At 39.5% G+C, this 20288-nt stretch overlaps 1 protein-coding gene across 1 annotated transcript; it reads right to left on the reverse strand.

Moving 5' to 3' along the window:
* Positions 1-716: 716 nt before the first annotated feature.
* CUL4B (cullin 4B) lies at positions 717-20148 on the reverse strand (the record flags this gene model as incomplete). Its single annotated transcript, XM_079541991.1, has 20 exons — positions 717-812; positions 1602-1754; positions 2268-2440; positions 2516-2621; positions 3255-3368; positions 3522-3629; positions 4455-4540; positions 5260-5370; positions 5619-5723; positions 6684-6876; positions 7411-7529; positions 8569-8636; positions 9576-9658; positions 9931-10020; positions 10118-10280; positions 11254-11327; positions 11803-11872; positions 13283-13386; positions 16877-16992; positions 19629-20148. 20 exons carry the CDS (start codon positions 20146-20148, stop codon positions 717-719), a joined length of 2652 nt encoding a protein of 883 aa, XP_079398117.1.
* Between the last annotated feature and the right edge of the window lie 140 nt (positions 20149-20288).

Here is a 20288-nt window from a genome sequence, read left to right on the forward strand (position 1 = left end):
GTTAAAATTCCCAAAGGTGAACACTAAAGTCTTACAGGCAAGCCATACAAATACAAATCTGAACTTGTTTTGTTGTAGCAGTTATTTAAGAATGATATTTGTATACATATGCCCACGCTACAAACTTGTATAAATCATTTTATATTGGTACCATTTTGTCTTAACTGCAACCAAGAACAGATTCCACTAGATAGCAATAAGCGTAGCTCGGCTTATTCCCCATCTCCCCTCCCCTTGAGAAAAACCCTCGTGTGGGTATCATCCAAACCAATGGTATGTTGCTAACTGAAATGCATTCTGTACAGTAAATTAAAAGTTTGCATGCAGTTTAAGCATTTTAAAGGCTATTTTCTTATATTAACCTTCTGTTTCCATTTAAAGGTGTGAAAGACATCTGTCATATCAAGGGACTCTCCTCTTCAGACCCAGAGTCAAATGGAATTACGAAGACCAGATACTTTCTTGCAGCTTCCTGCACATCTTACTAAATAACATGCAAAGAGTTCAACAGCATTCTTCTTAAAATGTAAATAGTACTCTTTAAATGGGCATGTTAACCACTGAAAGAAGTCCACTCTACTATTCTCCTCCATTACACTGCTTTCATTCAGTCATCGGTAGTATAAAAAGTCAATTAACGGGATTAACAGGCTAGTTTATCCACTGGCAATTGCGTATGACACCGAGTGTGCAGTAAAACAAAGGCCAACATATGTTTATGCAATATAGTTGTACTGATTTGGGTTTTCTTTATCTCTTTCCATGTAGTCTCTGTCAATTAAGGATTCTATTCTCTTCTTAAGGTCAGCAGGCTGTAAATTAAAGCAGACGTCAGCATTATTATTTTGTAGTCAGTGCTTCTCAATTCTACCTAAGCCAAACACCCATACTGTTTGAGATGACTGAGGAAACATCTCCCAACACAAAGCTGCTTAAGTTTGCAATGTGCAATTAAAGAGAAAGCTACAGAATTAGCTAGGATGCACCACATAGCTGAGCTCAGATGTTATCAGAGACTCATAGAATCTAAGTTATCTAAGTTTTATGTCACTGTCTTCTGGAAAATCAGTTTGCACTCATACACAGTAAGCTATTCTTTCCCACATTGCATCTGTGGGCCACTTTAACTTTGAGACACCAACATGTAATTTCCATTCCATAATTTTTTTTATATAACACAATCTGTCTGGAAAAAAAGACTGTACATTTACTGGCTACTGATTTATTAATATGATATTATCCAGGTGAAGTCGAGGATCAAAATGATTCCTGCGTATCTGAACCGGTTGTCCCGATTCTCTCAAGACTGCACTGCCACAACACTTGAGAAACAGAAGAACATCAACATGCAAACAGCTTGGCTTCACCATCATGCTAACAAACTCCCAGTTCTCAAACCCTTTACTATGTTGTACTAATTTAGAGGTAACATTCACATGAACTAATGAAACTGGCACTTTAAAAAACCCTGAAATAACCTATTTTTTGCTCCTCCTATCAGGAAAGAAGAAACACGTTTCGGATAGAAGCACCGTTTAACTGAGGACAGGTGAAAGGACAATGAGAACAAATTTTAAAAACGAAAGGAATCAGTACTGCACCTTTACTGGGAATTTAAGCTGGTTGTAGACCTCTGACACAAGCAAGTTATGACTCAGTGTTTTTCGCATCTTCATAATTCGCACGATGGCCGCATCGATCTGGTACTGCCGGTCCTGGAACACCCTCTCTGTAGTGCTTGCCTGCTCCTCCACCTGATGGATCCATTTAGAAAGAGTTTTAAAGAGAACACAACTGTTGAATACATTCTTCTTCATGTTTAAGACAAGTCTCATTGTGAGACACTAAGATGTCTACTGTGAAGTACTGGACATAAATCCTACAAAATACGGAAGTCCACTGTCATAAGAACTCGTGCTGGGAGTAAAATCTTTGCAGATTTTACGTTAGCTGGCAAATTCACAGTGGATCTGTTCACACATCAGGAAAGCTCTAGGGAACGATTGAGGTGAACAGAGCATCCACTACTTGGAACCTCTGCTGATCAACTTTAGAGATGATGGATTTCTAAGTTAGCACAGAAGCTCGTGTTTAAATGTCCACTGTTAAGTTTGTGCTATCATCCAAAATATACGTGCATCCTTCACACAGATACCATTATGGACATTACAGCTGAGAGGAATAAAGCTTATAAATGGGCAAGCAACAAGATACTTAGCCCAAGAATGAAATACCTACATTATTAGAAAAAACAACAAGAAATATACCGTTTCTTTCATCTGAATTTGGTTGATTTTTATCCTGAACAGCTTATGTCTGAAATCATCATTGCATGTGAACTTATCACCATCTTCCACATCTTTTCCTTTGGGGCTCTTAGTCAGTACTCTAGCTTTGCCACAAGCCAGAGATTGAAGTGTCCTTCTCAGCTCTCCATCCTCTAAAGCAGAAACAAGTTGGTTGGTATTTTCACTCAAGAACACACTCGAAGCAGTCAGTGTTTTTTAGTACCAACCTATCCCAGTGGCTTGCTTTATCTCCTCTAGACTGAACTCCTCTCCTTCATTAAACATGAGCAGCACTAGTGTCTGGAACAAGGAGACCTGAAGCTCTTTTTTGCCCTATCACAAAGGAAATAACAGACATCATTAGGCTGTTTTAGGGGGATCAACTCATTCCTCTACGGCAATTACTTCTCTTACAGGATGCAGTTGCCTCATTCATTTTAGAATATGAAAGAATAAAAGTTATCAATCTCCTCATGTTTACTGTGAAATGCAGAGCAAGACAGAGGTCAGATTAGACTAGCACACCCACTGAAAATTTGCTAATGTTATTAACTTAATGTTATTAAGTTAATGTTAACTTCAGACAAATTCAAATTCAGATTGTAATTTTAAGCACACTTTGGAAGACCTTTAATCCAAAATGTAAGACAAGTATTAGTTCAAAAACACAGTTGCTATTACTAGCTTGGATAATACTTGTTTCATCATTAACATTATGAAAAATAAAACTGAGTAAACATTCCCAGCTCTCAAGGGAAATCTTCCTGAGATATATTCACACCCACAGAGAGATGATAAAGGGAAATAGTTGGAAGCTCTCTAAAAATTGCTATGTTCTTCCAAAACTTGTTTTTAATGAAAAGGCTTCTTTGCCATCGGAGAACAAAAACATCTCTATACATTCCTAAGGTACGCCCATATTTGGATCTGGCAAAGCCAGGGGAATAAGAAAAACAAGAGACTCACCTCTTTAAATTCTGCTTTCAGCACACAGTGTCCTAGAGTTGACTGCCACTGAAGCTTCCTACCACTGTGTTTTCCTAAGTAAAAGGTTTTGAAAATCTCCTGCAGTTTTACCATCTAAAAAACAGGAAAAAAAAAAAAGAAAAAAAGCCGTGATACCAAACAATTTCTACTTTAAAGGCTCTGCAATCAAGTAAGACAAGTTGCAGATGAAGCCAAGGTGCACTTCTGCTAGGTTGCTACTTGGCATAGTGGGTGCATGTTCATTACCTCTGGGGGCAGGTGGACCTCCATAGGCACGTAGGTTGGCCAGTAACCCATAGTCAAGATATTCACTGTTAGTTCAATATTGCCAGGTACATTCTGATTTTGCATATACTGCAGAAAGAAACACGTTGAGAGAAAACAGTATTGGTGAGACATGTTTTCAGCAGGACTGAAAAGCTAGCCAGAGAGCATAACGAGAGCACAGAAGGCAATAACCCTGTGGTACCTTTGCTGCATAAAATGCAGGTTATGTAGAGGAAAAGCAGAATATAAAAAAAGCACTTTTCTGATATTCTAAAGGTGCTTTACAGGAAGATAATAACAAGAGTGCTTTAGGAAGCTGATGTGAAGATGCACCTACTTATATGTGAATTGAGGAAACTTAGTTGACCTTTGCTTATAATCAAAACAGTACAGAACTGCCCTAAGTAATGGCCAAAAGGATTGGCCTGGAGGCATTGTTACCTGCTTAAATGACTGAACTTATGAGGCAGTCCCATCAGCATACAGTGCTATTAACTAGCACTAAAATGTTTTTAATTTTACAGTTCTTCTTCCATTACATTTCTTTTCCCTGTTCTTTTTTTCCCCTTTTAAAAACTACTTCTTCCAGTTTATTTCCAGCTTCGTTGATCAAGAGAACCACCAACAAATTCAGCAACATTTTCAAAAAGTACAGAAACAAATTAAGAAATCAACTCCCACTGAGTTTCAGTAAGCACTGCTTTCCCTGTCAGATATTTGGGCACTCCCTTAGAAAGCAATCACTTATAATATAGGTAAGTAACATAGGAATAATCCAAAAGGAGTTTAACTCAAATTACAATAGAAATGTTTACAATTAAAGACATTCTGTATCTCTTACTAGACTTTCTGAGAACACCTCACTCAAAAAACAAGTAAATGAAGGAGCCATGGCAGGCTTCTCAGCAGTACCTGTTTAAATTGTATCATTATGTCTTTTGAAAGCTCCATATCTTTAAACATTCCTTCAAGTTTGCTCGTGAAAGCAGCTCCACATTCTATATTTGATAAAAAAAAAAAGACAAATCCATTCATAAAAAGAACTTTTATCAAATACTGCAGAGCAGCTACTCTACGTATAAGAATGTATACTGAGGCAGGATGACCTATTTCATCAAGTGTTCTTAAATAAAGATCTGGATATCATTAAGATAATAACAAACAACAGGGGGGGATGTTTTAGTTACTTAGTTACTTTGCAACCAGACTTTTTTCCCCACATGGAAAACAGACCATTCCCCCTCCAACTGCACTGGCAATTTGTCACTCAGGCTTTTATTCCAGTCTTCATGAGCTTCCTGTTAAACTGTCTCAATGGTGGAACAACTCTCCGAGTTGTAAAAATCCTGCTGCTACCCCCCACAGAATCCATTCTAAAGCAACGAAGACCAGAGTACAGAACTGCCAGCCCACAGCTTCATCTTACTGACCTCACATGGAGGAAATAACGAGAGGCCATCCTCAAGTTTGAACACATCACTGATAAGCTCTGCATGGAATCTCAACTCTATCACACAGGCCAAAATACAGAACGAGCTTCAAACTGTTGGGTTTTGGCTATTACTGTCACAGTTACTAAATTTAAAGCAAATGATTCTCCTCAAAAAACACCAAAAGATCTTTGCTGTCATATAGAGGGAAATCTAAACAGTATTTCTGAGTAGTCCCATTAGAGTGACTATTTTCAAATAAGGCTGAAAGAACCATAGGTATTTACCATGTTTGAGTTTGGAAAGCATAGATTTTTCAGCATCTACTGAAGCACTCTTCCCAACTAATAGTCTCTTTGCTAGATCTTTTTTATAGAAGGCCTCAAACACATCTTTTCCTGTAAGAGATGAGATTTGACAGTGATCACAAAACATTGGAAGCTTTTATATAAACATTTTTTACTATTAAGGGGCTTTAAAGCTCAATAAAACCAACGAGGTCCTTGATGTTGACATTTCAATAGATTTGGATACAGATCTCATAACGGGAATTTTAACTCATTAAACAGCAATACACTGAAGAATGCAGAAAGACTGCAAAAATGAATCCAGTGTACTTTTATGTTGCTGATTAAAGAACACTTACCATATATGAATCTAAATATGATCATAATTTTATCCAGCATTTTTTCAAGTTCTTCATCAGTAGCTTCTTTGTTGCCTGCCCGAAGCTTTGAATCTACATATTTAGCTAAAAGAACATTAAAGAATAAGTTTAGCACACGCCCAGCATCACAATGAAGCAGTACCTTAATGTTTTTCTGCTTTTATATCTAATATCATTAAATCTTTTGGAAATTAAAGGATCTTGAGGTTGCTTTAATCACAGCTAGTTACAAATCTCTTTTCAGATAAGCATTGTTGCATCTTAACTTTAGTACAGTTAAATAAAATTTTTGTGTATGTGTGAAATTCTGGTCTGTATTACAATCTTGGTGCACAAAGCCAACACTGCTGTAAGTTAACATGGCTGCATTAGTAAAGATCATGATAAAGAAAAGAAACATGTAAACTAGTATTTCAATGTACTGTCTATGCCTCCCAATTTCTCTAACAGATTGCAGTCTAGCTTCCAGTTGTTGGTAAGCAGGTGAAAAAGAAGGGCAGAAAGCATCATGCCACAAGCCTGAGAGCACAACAGGCAGCAAAGCCAGTGTTAGGCACCATCCAGGCAATACCATAAGGTATTTCCAGTTGCAGAGAGCTAGACACATAACAGAAAGATGTAAGCAGCCTGCTTTGTAAGCTACAGAGGCTCTGTTACCAAGGAGATGAGTACAGTGCAATGCCACTTCTCTCCACTTTTATAAAAACATGAAGACAAATACCTACATGGAGCCCCAACTGCCCTGTGCACGTGGTAACTGCACAGTTATGTAAGGTTCTGAAAGTCAGAATTACTGGTATTCTCAACACTGGAAGCCAGTCAACTGCTGGGATGCCTAAATGCTAAGAGCTTTCACTTCTGTAACCGTAACCTCTGCAAGAATCCACCAGCATAACAAAGCACAAGAGATCCCACAGTCTGAGGATGCATTGTGTGTTAAGGCACAGCACAACAATTCCATCACATCACATCTCCTTAAGCTGCATTGGCAACTCCTTCCCATCACTCCCACCAAATTCTCACATAGGAAGAGATAGAAAATACCTATGAGTTCAGCTGGCTTATTTGGTCTTTTGTTAATGAATGTTTCAAAGGCTTCTTTCATGGCGTTTACAAACTTCTCATTCTTGAGAAAGCAAACATCAATAATATGGTCAACCTTGTCTTTAAAATCAAGCAGTTCTTGGACCATGGTTTTGTCTTTTTCTGGATTAATTACTATGGTGCTACCAAATGCCTGCAAAATAAAACATTTTTCAATTAGCCTGAATAATGAATGTAAATGACAACATTCCTAAAGCCTAAGTTATCTCTGTAATACTTTGGTTTTGATATTCAAGTTAAGTTGCACTACCACAACAGAAGAAACAGCATTATAAATGAATTACTACATAATCATTCTCAGAACTTGTATGTCAACTCAAAACTAAATTAACAAATACAGAACTTTTTTCTGACAGTAAATTTTAAGATGGTGATGAGAGAAGTGTTTTGTCAGTATCAAAAAGCACATGGCAAAATAGAGTTGTCCCCCACAGTCAGCTGTAAACTAAATAACTCCTAATTTGTTCACAATTTGGCAATTAAACAGTTGATGTTCACTTCAACGTGACTCGAACAGTTACTGTTCTTTACCCAGTAGAATTTGAGAGGCCATACATTAAATGGTGATCAGCAAGTGCTGTTAATTCTCACAGATGCAACATTTTACAGAGGTCACTGAAGTATCTGTGTATAAATTCCACCAACACCAGAGCTCTACAAACAATACCTTGATGTACTCAATCCAGTGTTGCAAGAGAACTTGCACTCCACCTCTCACCCGACTGAATAACTGATACAGAAGGGACAGGTCTTGAATTCGGTTTTCATCCAGAAGGTGGTTTAAACCTGCAAATAAGAGAATTTTAGCAGCAGTTACAAACCTACAGTAATTCAAAGAGAGCACAGCTTATAACTGCAGTAAGGGCAGTTCAGTGCTGGTATTTCTTATCAGTTCTTTTCCCTCCCCTCCCTGGTTTGGAAAGCTATCCAGCTAACAGAAAGTAAAATGCAGAATGGCCACTTGAGCTGATTCTGAGGCTAATTCATACATCACACCACTTTTGCCTGCTCCTGCTTTGCTATTCCCTTAAAATTTGTGGACTTTATGCTCTACTGATCAGTAGGAAAGGTTTCTTGGCAATTCCAGCTGAAAAAATAAATTTCACAGGTGGTTGAAGGCAAGAAGCTTCAAGAAATAACTTCACCTTCCACTTTAAAGTTTTTGGCAAAAAGCTCTAAGAAAAGTAGCTGGGTAAATACTAAACACTTGATATTGCAATGAACAAAGAATCTACCCCAGATGTGCAAAAAGATGCTCACACACCTCTGTCATCCAGAATCTGGCAAGCAAGAACCGGATCACTTCATTGCTCAACTTTTGATGAGCCCACATTTATCTCCAGACCATCTCTCAGAGTAACAAAGGATCATTCTGACTCCACAGATACTTTTGCAGAGCTGTGGCAATATTCTTTGCAGCTCAAGTTTATTATTTTTTTTTAAAGTTGTATTTCATGAGTAGCAAGTAATCAGTATTTCTCTTGTCTGGTAAAACCATAATTCAAACGCTGCTCCCTTACCTCTGAGTGTCCAAAATGATACTTAACACATTGAACTGAAGAGAACCCCAATTTAGTTTTCATTTTACTTTGCTGTGTATCTGAAAATCACCATTGTGGCCCTGACAAGAAGAACAATGCTTGCCTACTTGCAAAATGGTCAGTGCTATTTCATGAACTGAGTTGCAAAGGGCATTACAGAATGATGTCAGCTTGAGCCCTGCCCCAGCATTTGAACCTGTCACTTTTTTTTTTATTTCCCCCAGTATAAGAACTGAAAGCCCCAAGCAATAATTAGAAACATTTCTATAAAGAGGAAAGATTACCTTTCTGGAGAATGGCTGTTAAATGTTCACCTAGAAGTTGCTTTTCTACAGTAGCAATTAGTGGCTTCCTATAGAAGAAAATGTTTAGAATTACACATTTATCCTTTTTCCTTCTCAGTAAAAGTTTTTTTCCCTCCATTTGTTGACTGAGGAATTAACTCTCACATTAAGCAAGCAGTGACCTCTGAGCAGCTGGACCAAGACTCCATCAGTGAAGAAGCTGAGCAAGAAGTCTATGAAAGAATACACCTTTTCCTGTTTGTGGGAGATTTGCCTTGTGAGCAGGAAATAAGGACATCTCCTGAGCCAAGAGGTATTCAAACAAAATAAGGAGGTGGCCACTGATAACGGCGTGGAAGAAGGAAGCCACTAAATGAGCCCCAGTTTTTAACAGCTTAAGGAAGTAAGAAATAAAAATTTAAGCTCGTAGCAGCAAAGCACCTTCCTCACTGGAATGCTCTGCACCTGCTTTTTAAGAAGTTGCTAACACTTGCTCATAGTTTTATGACAGTGGTGAGCACAGCAACCACAGCTTTATGTTAGAAGGATGTTCCTCGTGCCCTACAGTCATGACTTCCACTTAGTTTATATTCAGGGGCAGGATTTCCTCACAAAGACTGAAGGGTGCCATTAGTCAATATCTCACACTCCATAACAAACATGCAAATATTCTTCTGTAAGCATCAGAAGTTTCTTACTCGAGAATTCTCTCAAATAAATTGGCCCTATCTTTTTCAGGTAAGATAAAAGCTGATTATTTGCATGTCAGGAAGATGCTCAGACCGGGAGTGGCAGACCCTATTCCTCCAAGCAGACACCCAACAACTTTTAAGTCACAATTAATAGCAGCTTAGAAAAAAAGAGTATCAGGTGTGTCAACCAAGGCAGTGATTCATCATAACCGAGAAATTTTGGGGAACAAGAAGCATTTGATAGTCAGTCAGTGACTGAAACAAGCTGATGGCCCTCAAGAGAAGAGCCAGACCAAGCAAAGAGATTGCACTTACTGCGTGCTCTGATCCAAGTAAGTGATTATCCTGTCTGCTTCTTCTTCCAAGCGCTTGTTGACATGGTGAAGATATTCTGGAACCTGGAAATGCCAGCATAGTTTTGTATATTTTAAAAATCAAGAGAGGAAAAAAAAAAATCAGTAATATTGGCTGACAGCAGCAACAGATCCAGTTGGAAGGGGCAATCATCAGCACTCTGAAGGAACTCCAAGTGAATTTGCTTTTCAGGCTATGATAAACATGCAAGGCATAGTATGGCCCAACACACTACGTAATGCAGCAGAACAGTTCCTCCCCTTGAAAAGCACTCAATTAGTAGGTATAATAAAATACCATTAAGCATTCAAAATACCTCACGTTCCTGCATCAGCCTCTGTCCTTCTGCTGCATACAGACGGTTAGTTTCTTCCAAGAATCTGTGCTCAAAAGAATCTTGATAAATCTAGAGAAACAACACAACGAGCCACGGTAAAGCTTACTAAGCACTAAATAAGAGTAAGATATTTATTGATTTACAGTTAGCACAAAAGTTTACTCACCTGCAAGTCAGAAAGCATGCTCAGAAGGCTTCGCAGTAAGCTCCTATCAATAGCCTCACCATTTCTTTCTCTCTCAATCAGCAGAAGAATGCCATCAATTGTTTTGTTCTGAACCTTCTGATCACTGATTATATGAGTCCTGAACAATTCTAGCCCCATATCCCTAAAAAGATAATAAAAACTATTTAATAAATTAAGAATCACCTCTGAATAATTCATTAATAAAGCAAGACCTAGATCTAACAGGGAGCCCAATAGCTTTCTCCAAATTCCTCATTCCTCTGCCCCCAAACCACTTAAGGTGGATAAACACATGCATACTAAAATAAATAATGACAACACACCAGCAGTAAATGACAGATTTTTGAAGACCAATGCACACATTTTTCCTAAATAATCACTGAACTTTTACAGCATTTTCTTTTTTACTTGGCAGGTGACAAAACTGTTTGAACAGCAGCTTCTACAAGGAAAGGAGAATATCATCCTCACTTCCATACATGAGCTGTTGGGCAATATCCCTTTTTGTCCATCACTTCCTAATCTTTATTTCTCTTCAGCAGCCCTTAGAAAAACTCCGTGATTTGAAAGACAAGGAATGACCACAGCTTTAGGCATCTCAGTTCAGAAGCTCCATGAATTTGGAAATGTGATTCTGGACACTTGTAGAAAATTCAAGCCCTCCATCCATCATTCTTTTATTCTGTGGCAAAGTTAATTCACATAGTTTAGCTCCCAGTCAAGAGCCAAACACAGTATGCTGATAGCATTGAAGGGCATTTGCTTAATTATTAGAACAAGAGAGGGAGAATAACTTGCTCTTACTTCAGGTAACTTTTCCCCTTCAAAAACATTCAATGACTACCACACGTGTAAAAAGCAATACCCAAACAAGCCAAACCCTAGCACTTCGTTTGCTGAACATGAATACATGCTTTATATTGCACAAACTGGATGCTGATATCTACTTAGCTGAGACTTTCTATCAGTTATTCTAGAAGAATCTGCAATTCGCCGTAAGGACATTAAAATGAAGGTGTGTCCTCACCATCCAGTTTCAGGTCAGTGGAAACTACTTTGCCAGACAAGTGGTAACTTAAATAACCCCCTCACGATGTTATTCTCTGTGCCCTTACCAAATAGATGGCAGCATCGAATTCTGAAGCACGTAAGTTCGGTCCAAGAACAAAAAAATACTTCTAATCATAATCTGGTATGAGAAGAAACAAAAGAAACAACCCACAATTATTTCACTCTCGAAACTGAGGAGCAAAACAAATGATGCTCAGTGGCAACAACAAAGAAATCCCCAAGTGAGGTTTCAGGCAGTTTGTTCAGAGCGCGCTGCCAATCCCAGAGGGCCATTCAATGTGACACTCAGCATTCTTCTCCTGAAAAGAATAGCTTCTTTCATAATAGGTACAAGCAGAAAACAGCCTGCATGGAAATAACTGTTCCGAGTTGCACTGGCCACCCCCTGCTCCAGTGTCACCATATCAAGAAATACACTACTGTATTTTCAAGGCTCTATTCCCAATGTACTAGATACAACGTATTTCACAAAGAAGCCTTATCAAAATGTAAGATAATGTCTCAGAAGCACAGCGTGTTGGTAAGGGAACAGAATTAAGTAAAGCATCAGCTGGACTAGAAAACTGCTTTTCTTCCCAAAGAGAAAAACTTACCATTTGTCTGCAGTGATCTTGCCAACATTTGTCTATTTTCTTTAGAAAAAGAACACTATCCAAGGAATCCGTGCAGAAATCATTAAGAAAATTATGATTAATAGGTTTCATTAGCATTGAGCTTAACTTAAAACAAAACAAAAAACACACAAGAGTACAACAAACTCACCTATTACCAAGGAGAAGCACCTAATTTCTTTCAAGTTGTTTAATTTTAATGAAGGCCGTGTTATAAACAAACTACTTTCAATAACAACAAACCCAAACAGTTCCAACTTCTTCTTTGTTTTTAAACCTAAATACTTCTGAATGCTTTGTCCAACGCCCCAGCTTGGAGAAGACGTGCAGAGAACACTGAAAACCCACACACTTGAAACTCCAATAATCCACAACATACACCAGTTGCTCCAAAAGTAATGCCTCTTATTTATTTCCACAGAAACAACCAGAAGGAGCACAGTAACACCAGCTGATAGAGCATGATAGAGGAAAGTCACAGCTACAAAACACTGTGTTTCAATAATCACCACCACTGGCTCTGCACCTGCACCAGCCATGAACAAGAGCCTGCACATAACTACCTGCACCAGGAGACCTCTGTCACTGCTGCTGAAATGCACCACCCAGCCCTCGCTGTGCTCACATCCACTATCTGGTCTCCATCAGTGTTCAGCAAGTGTCAATGCATGTCAGTGGGTGCCTTTTTTCCCTGCATGAAGGGATTCAGTCCCAGCCTTTCGCTCCGTACGCACTCCCATGTCAGATGCCATTCTGTCAGTGCCCCTCTGCTGCCATCTGTCACACAGCCACACAATGTAATGGGACCTGGTGGGAAGGTCCAGCTTCTACTGCTGTACCATCACCACCATAAAATAGGAGGCATTACTTTTAGAGCAGCCCCACTACATATAGGCGCTGTAACTTCAGCTCATACCAATAGGAAACATCAGGAGATAAACATTTGTCCTCAAAATTCTACCTGTACTCAGCCTGCAGCATAATTCTGGTACCAACCCAAACCCACTTAACAGGATCTCACTCTGATACAGCTCCAGACTTCTCCAGATGAAGCATTCTGACCCTCTGAAGCAGTACCACCCCAGACCAGTAGCACCTTTCAAACAAGACAGGAACTAGCTGCTCCAACTTTCCTTTTTACCTGAACAAGGCAATTTGAGCACGTGACACAACGAACAGTCTCTGAAGTCTTACTCCAGAGTCTAATTTGAACTTGTACAAAATGTCAAAACACTTCCTAAGTACCAATGAAACTTTCTCAACGAGTTTGCAGGTGGTTACAGATATACAGGAACCAGAATTGGTCTTTGTGAGGTCCTACAAAAACACAAATAGACCCAACTATGCAAAAACCAGGAATTCAGCTCACCATAGCTCAGTGTCATGAACTACTTAGAGAAATCCATCACTACATACTGGCAGGTAAAAACATTTTGGCTTGTCAACAGCTAAAAAAGGATATTCTCTGAACTGGTGAATTTGTGCTTTAATGTGGTCTTCACAGATTTGTCTCAATTGTTTGTACAAGTTTGCTGAAATCTTGTAGGAGCAGAGATTTTCAACAGCCTGCAATAAAGAGAAAGCGACAGTAAGAAGTCTGTCTGTGTTCTCACATGTGGTTTTACAAGGAAAAAAAATAAAAGACATGGGATTATGCTGCTTCTCACTCCAAGTCCATCATCTTCTGATTGTAGCACTTAACATCTGCATGCCAAACACCAGAGATAAGTGACTGCAATGGTAAGAGACAAAGGAGAGCTGTGCCCTGAGCAGCTCAGAACATAAGTGCTTATTAATTTCAGTGCACAGAGCATGCCTGTTCCATTACACTGAAGCCCCCTCAAATATTTGCTAACAGCTCATACAAACTGTTAAACAGCTAACAGCCACTGTTACAAGCACTGCTTTGGTTATTGTTGTGCAACTGGTAATCACTGCTGGGGTACACAGCACTTCTTGATGGAGACAGCACAAGTGAATCAGTAAATATGGGCTCTGTGACACAGCAAAGCTGGAACAAAATAAAACCCAGCCAACACGGCCAACAGGAAAATCAAACTTGCATAAGCTCATCAGAAAGAAACAGGTACAGCAAGAGTAAGCATGGCATTAAAGCTGAGCCAGCATCTTCTGAGCATCAGCGTACAGAAATGTGAGCCAGGTGTGGGACATCTGAATTAGGATTAGTAGAAAAGCCAGAAATTGGCAGAATACACAGACCTTAGTATCTGCAAGCAGCAATAAATACATCTCTGACTTAACACATAAGGAATCCCAAACAAATACAACAACACAACAGAACACATTCTAGACTACAGCTCAGAGTAGGTTGTGAAGGATAAGCAACTCTGTTGTGCTGTACCACCTGTAGGGGTAGGCTCAACATTAATTCCCACAACCTGCTGCTGCTTATTTGCTGCTTTGATTTCAGAAGAAAAAGATGATTGAAAACCCCAAGTTTAAAGAGACTTGATTCAAGTTCCACTAAGCAGACGACTACTTCTGCAGCTTACTTTGGAGAAGTCAACAGAGAGCAAGAAAGATGGATGCTTCTGACTTGCTGGTTGCCTGCACAGCCCCCCAGCCTCACTTCTAACCAGCACTCCAACCCCAGCAGTGATTCTGCTGTACTTGAGCAGCAGGTGAGAGCTCCTGCTCAGCTCAGCCACTTCAGCTGAACATCCTCCTAACTGCTGCCTATCAACCCAAGTGCTATTTAATCACACTGCCAAAATCCTTCGAGAGCTTGGCCTTTTTGCTGCACACAGAAAAACACACCTATGAGCAGATATGAGCACCTGCTTGTTTTTATACAGTGCTCATATAAAGCTGTGCTTCTCCATTTGTGAAATCCCATTTCAGAAATCCCAAAACATCAAACACAAGGCTTGTGCTGGAACACCAAATACAAACCTTCTGCATCTTTGTTGGCAACAACCATAAAAATATTTTTATTTGTGAATTCTGCCCAACTTACTGGCATTATTATGAGGACTTTTAAGGGGACAAACTTCCTCAGCACACAAACAAAAGTTTTAGCAGATTTGCTTTATGAAGCACAACACTGCTGCAACACTACTGCCAATTTTATTGCTAGAGTTACAAGACATTATTCTACACAAGGAATCCCTGATAACTTTAGTAGCTGTAATTCATCAAGTGGTTTTACTCTGAATTACCAAAATAAAACCTTTCATCAAGACATCAGTGTCTTACAGATGGTCAAAACATCTGAATCCATGAATTTAAGGTGAATTCTAGTCTTTTAATTAAAGCATCCAAACGAGGGTTTGTGGTAGGAAAAGCAGGAACAAAACAAGCACTGCTTTGATGAAGGAACATCAGAACTTCCCAGAAGTAGTGTGATTAGTTTAGAGGGAAAAAAAAAAAAAAATTATAGATATGGTACCAAAGATCTTATAGATATGGTACCAAAGATCTAGATGCTTACTTCCTGGTATTAACAAAAGGCTTGTTCCCATAAAGCAGCAGTCAATTCCACAGAACTTCAGCTACTCACAGCTGCGTTCTCTCCCCTCTTGGTTGGGGAACAAAGCAAGTGCAAAACTAACAGCCCACAACCAAACAAACCCTCAGTGTTTGCTCGGTGAAGTTTTCCATCACAGACAAGAATGAAACAACTCAACTCCACTAAAAAAAAAAAAGGCATCCTATTTTGAGGTGTGCAGCAACAACTTCTGCAGGCTTCTGCAATTTCCTCTATGCTTGGACAATGGTGTCTGCCAAGGCACATTTGGAATCAGATCCATTTACCAAACAGTTGCTCAGAAATGACATCAGTAAGCACTGAAAATACCGGTGATTCCCAATCATTTTAAATCACAACATTTTTAGATTTATAAAAAGAACAGGAAAAAAGTCATACCTGACTGCACACTATTTTCTTGAAAGGTATCTACATTATTATGATGCTAAAACAGGTTTAAAAGAAAAATCTTACCCTTTTCTGTGAGCAGAAGAGTCATGAAAAGCTAAGGCTGTGACAAAACCAGCAGGAACTTGAGTGGCAACATCACAGCAGATACAAAGTTGTACTAACAACCTTGCATCTTTAAGCCATTTTGAACACACTGCAGTACTTGACTGGCAGTTATTTGCTCTGCTCTTCAGTCCAGAGCAAGTTATTTTAAACACGAGCCAATGCAGCCTGTACTTTGTTATTAGTTTCACCAGTGAGCATTATAAAAGTGTAATAACCTTAAAAATGCACCAGACCAAGGAACTTGGCCTGGGAGGATCCAGGTTTCACGAGGAACACAACTTATTTTTCCCTCAATCTGATCCCAAACCTTGTGCAAACCGCATTTCTGTCCCAAGCTTTTCACAGAAACCAGGCAAATCTAACACAGTGCTTATCAGAAAGGGGAGGGAATGAGGAAGAACAAACTCAAAACCAGGTGAACAGAACGACATCTACAGAAACAGAGAGCAACCAACAAGGTAATAAAAGCTTTCAAAGTAATTAGAGTGCTTCCCTATAACAAGCTTCAGCAGTAATGCCACTAAAACTCTTAAGTTCAGAGCAGGTGAGGAGGAAGAAAAGTCTCCTTATCCCATCCACCAAAAAAGAAGTTGAGTTTATAAATAAAAGGTTATGAGATGCAGTTTAAGACCTCCTCAAAAGTTTAGGGCAAAACAATCAGAGCTGTTGCTGAAACAAACAGAAGTGAGCTCTCAGTTGTTGGACATAATGCTGAATGACAAGCAATTACAAACTGAACCACGACAGTATTATATTTACTTTTAAAAAGGCAAACAAAAAATGTTGGTTTTCAAATGAATTCCTTCTGAGCCTCAATCAGAGCTATAAGAAATCTTTTCCTTACCTAAACACCACCAATTGAGCACTTCCATATTTCTCCTTTAGCAGCTAATACACCACAAGACCCAAATGCAGCTACTTGCCTTATTTATCAACAAAACATCACGTTCTTGCCATTACTGTAAGATCAAACAACAATAGGAAAAGACACCAAAAAAACCCTAAACCATCAAGAAAATCCCTCATCTCAACACTTCTACTTAAAGCACTCACCTGATAGAGCTCCTCTAAGTTGTACTTAATGGAAGTACTGTTCTGGATTGCTTCTACGGCTTCTTTCAGTTTTTGCCAGGTTTCATCTGTGTAGTTTTCAGGCAATTTGGGTTTATCTTGAAAAGAAATTATTTTATAGAGTTTGAGAAAGCATTTAATAAGAGTCAAATATTTTACCTTTTACCAAAAGCACAAATCTAACTCAGAGAAGAGAAAGTAGAAGTTGATGTTCTGGCTTATAATTCACATGTGAAAAGAAAGTAATAAGGCAAAAGCAGCTTCTTGCATTTGAAATGGCAACACACTATAAATCCAGCATTACTCTTCACATACACATGACAACACCAGCAGCCCTAACAGCCTGTGACTGTATTGAAAAATACGAATAAAAACCAGTCCAAATAACACGGGGGGCACTAAAACCCAGGAAGGTTGTTCTGTATCTTTATTACACTCCTTCCTGGCACCAGAACGGTGCAGGTAACAGGGAAAAAAACAACACCAGAACAACAAAAGCTGAAAATGATGGATTAAGGGATAAGGAGTTGTGTACAGCATACTTTTAACTAAATACATGAATTCAACTCTGCATTAACTTGGAAAGAAACTCTCAAGAAACGTGCACAGAAATAGTTGGTGTAATACAGGCTTTACGGTCACAAGGAAAATCTCTGGATTTTGAACTAATCTATTTATGTCTCTCTTGGGTCTGGCCACAGGATATTTGTACAGTTAAGGCCTCTTTTAATGCTCATACAGCTCAAGCGTTTGCAGATTTTCCAGAGAGGCCCTGCTATGCAGAGCCCACAACAGGACCAGAGCAATTACCACGGGATGAAAAAGATTACCCGTGGCACATTCTCAGAAAACCAGACTATTTTAAAATTACAAGTTCTCAAGCTTGCTCAAGTGACCCCTTTTGTTGGGTCACAGAAGTTCCCAAATGCAGATGAGAAAAGGAGAAAAATTGGGAAGTCAGATGCATATTAATGTCACCAACAAGCGAAGCTGACTGCATTCAAACACACTTCTGCAAACTTAAAGTAAAAAACAAACAAACAACCAAACACCTCAGAACTCTCTGATTTCTCTTGGGGATTAAAAAAAAATGCTACTTTTGTTTACTTTTCCCCCCCATACACTTCCCTACACTTCTGGCAATATCCCAACACTGACTGTACCACACAGGGACAACTGACTAAATGGGGACTTGCTCATTTTCACCAGCCTGTAATGAATAAGACGTACAGGAGTAAACACCAAGCTTCTGAATCTTAGGAAGTTGTAAAGGATGTGTATTGCTATCACAGACAAAAGCACCCTACAATTGTTAGTCATCTTGGCACGTGAGCATAAATAAAAACCAGAGATGCAGACTCTCAAGACGTTCTTTTTAAGGAAGCGACTCCAAGAGCAATTCATAAGCAATGATGATTGCAGCTCCACGCCATCCACGACATGTATTAAGTGTGAAAAGTTGCCTTCTCTTAAAACTAAGGGAGTACACACAGCAGTGGCATTTATTTCTCATCATCATGTAACCATGTATTGTTTTAAAACAATCAAATGAACAGATGGTGACATGGCAGCATGGAAACGGACCAGGAACATTCTTGAGAGTTCGGTGGTCCTTAAAGCAAGGAGTCACACTGGAACATTGCAGTGGTTCAGGTAATCCTGGTTGTCACCTTTTGTGCTATCTCTATAGAACATTTGTATCGACTGCACCTTTAGAAGTAAGTTTTAATCTCTGTCAGACCTTTAAGCCCTCTCTTCTCCTATCCAAACACGCAAAGAAAAACAGAAACACTCAGGAAAGTAAGTTTTCGGATTACTGTAAAAGAGAAGAATGGGCTAACAAGAAAATCTCACAATCTTCAGATATTTTAAGGGTAAAAAGTACAGAATTTTAGCTAGCTCTCTGCCTTCACCTCGTTCAGTACTGTTCATTAGAATATCATGCAGCATTCACATCAGAAAGCTTTATTTCTCTGCTTGAGTTGGTCTCAAGTAACAACACTGGAAAATCTCCATCATGTTGGTTGAGAAATTACAAAATAATGTGAATTTGAAAAAAGGAAGAATGCATTAAAGTAAAAAAGATGCTAAAAAATTAAACAATTAGTATGGCAGTGATCATACTGCAAGAAAAATAACCTGCAGAAGTCTGAACTACCTACTTTGAAGTCAAGTAGGGGAAGCAGAAAGGAAATCCACCTTAATAGCTGGATAATCACATTAGTTTCAACATTTAAAACTAAGCACAAGCAGATTAACCTACAAACAGACAAAATACACATGGGCAAGACATGTAGATCCAAGTCTATTTTTTTTTAAAGCGTGTTTTGCAAAGACTTACCTTAAACAAGGCTAAAACATGCAGTACACCCTGAGTCAGGATTACTGGAAAAGTGTTTTCAAACTTTAGAAGTTTGATCAAAGGTGATTTACACACTTAGGCAGTAAAACATTTCCTTCGACACACTAGACAGGGCCTTCTCCTCAACAGAGTGAACACGGTCAGAACAATAAGCCCAGGCAGGGAAGTCTGGCTCAGGATGTGCACGTGATCGGGCAGGGATGCATCATCAACATAACCCCCCCTTTACATAAGTCTAGGAACGTTTACCACAGAAAAGCATTTCCTGTAAAACCTGGAGCTATTTGAAAGCCAACCGGTTTTCACAGTGAAAACAAAACACAAAGTTGAGCGTCAGCTCCGCAGAGATTGTGAGGAATTACGGGCTGTTACCTTTAAAGTTCTTGATCACTAATTTCTTAGCGGAGCCAGGTTTACTGTTGGCGAAACTGGACACAGTAGAGGAGGCAGCTTTGGTCAGGCCATTGGCGTGGTGCCCTACGGCCACTGAAGAAATTAAAAGGCTTTTATTTTTGAGCTGCTGTTGGTGCTGCTGTTGAGAAGAGGCAGCGGGAGAGGAGGAGGAAGAAGACTCTTCAGCCATCTTCACATCGAGTCCGATAAAATCCAAGGAGTCCTCAAAGCGCAGCTTCTTCTGGAGGTGATGGTTGGAGGAGGCAACCCCTGAGGAGGAGCACGAAGAGGCGGTGATGACCAAAGAAGACGAGGAGTTGTTTTTGGAAGGAGATGAGGAGCAGGAGGAAATGGAGTCGAATTCCTCTCTTTCGGAGTTGCTGTTATTTAACTTTCTCTTCTTGCAGGAGGAGCTGCTGCCGCTACTACCATCAGTGGCAGGCCTGACCTCCTGAGCTGCAGCGGAGGGGTTGGGGGAAGAGAAACCTGTGGGAAACATGAACACACAGAAATGAGCAGGCTGAGGGGCACCAAATCCTGGCGGTACGACAAAGAGGAGAGAGGTTCAGCGTCGGCCTCCGGCGTCTCTCAGCGGAGTCCTTTAACCGCTCTCTCCGTATCGACAGAGTCCCTCGGAAT

The sequence above is a fragment of the Tetrao urogallus genome (assembly GCF_951394365.1).
Source record: "Tetrao urogallus genome assembly, chromosome: 13".
Lineage (NCBI taxonomy): Eukaryota > Metazoa > Chordata > Aves > Galliformes > Phasianidae > Tetrao > Tetrao urogallus.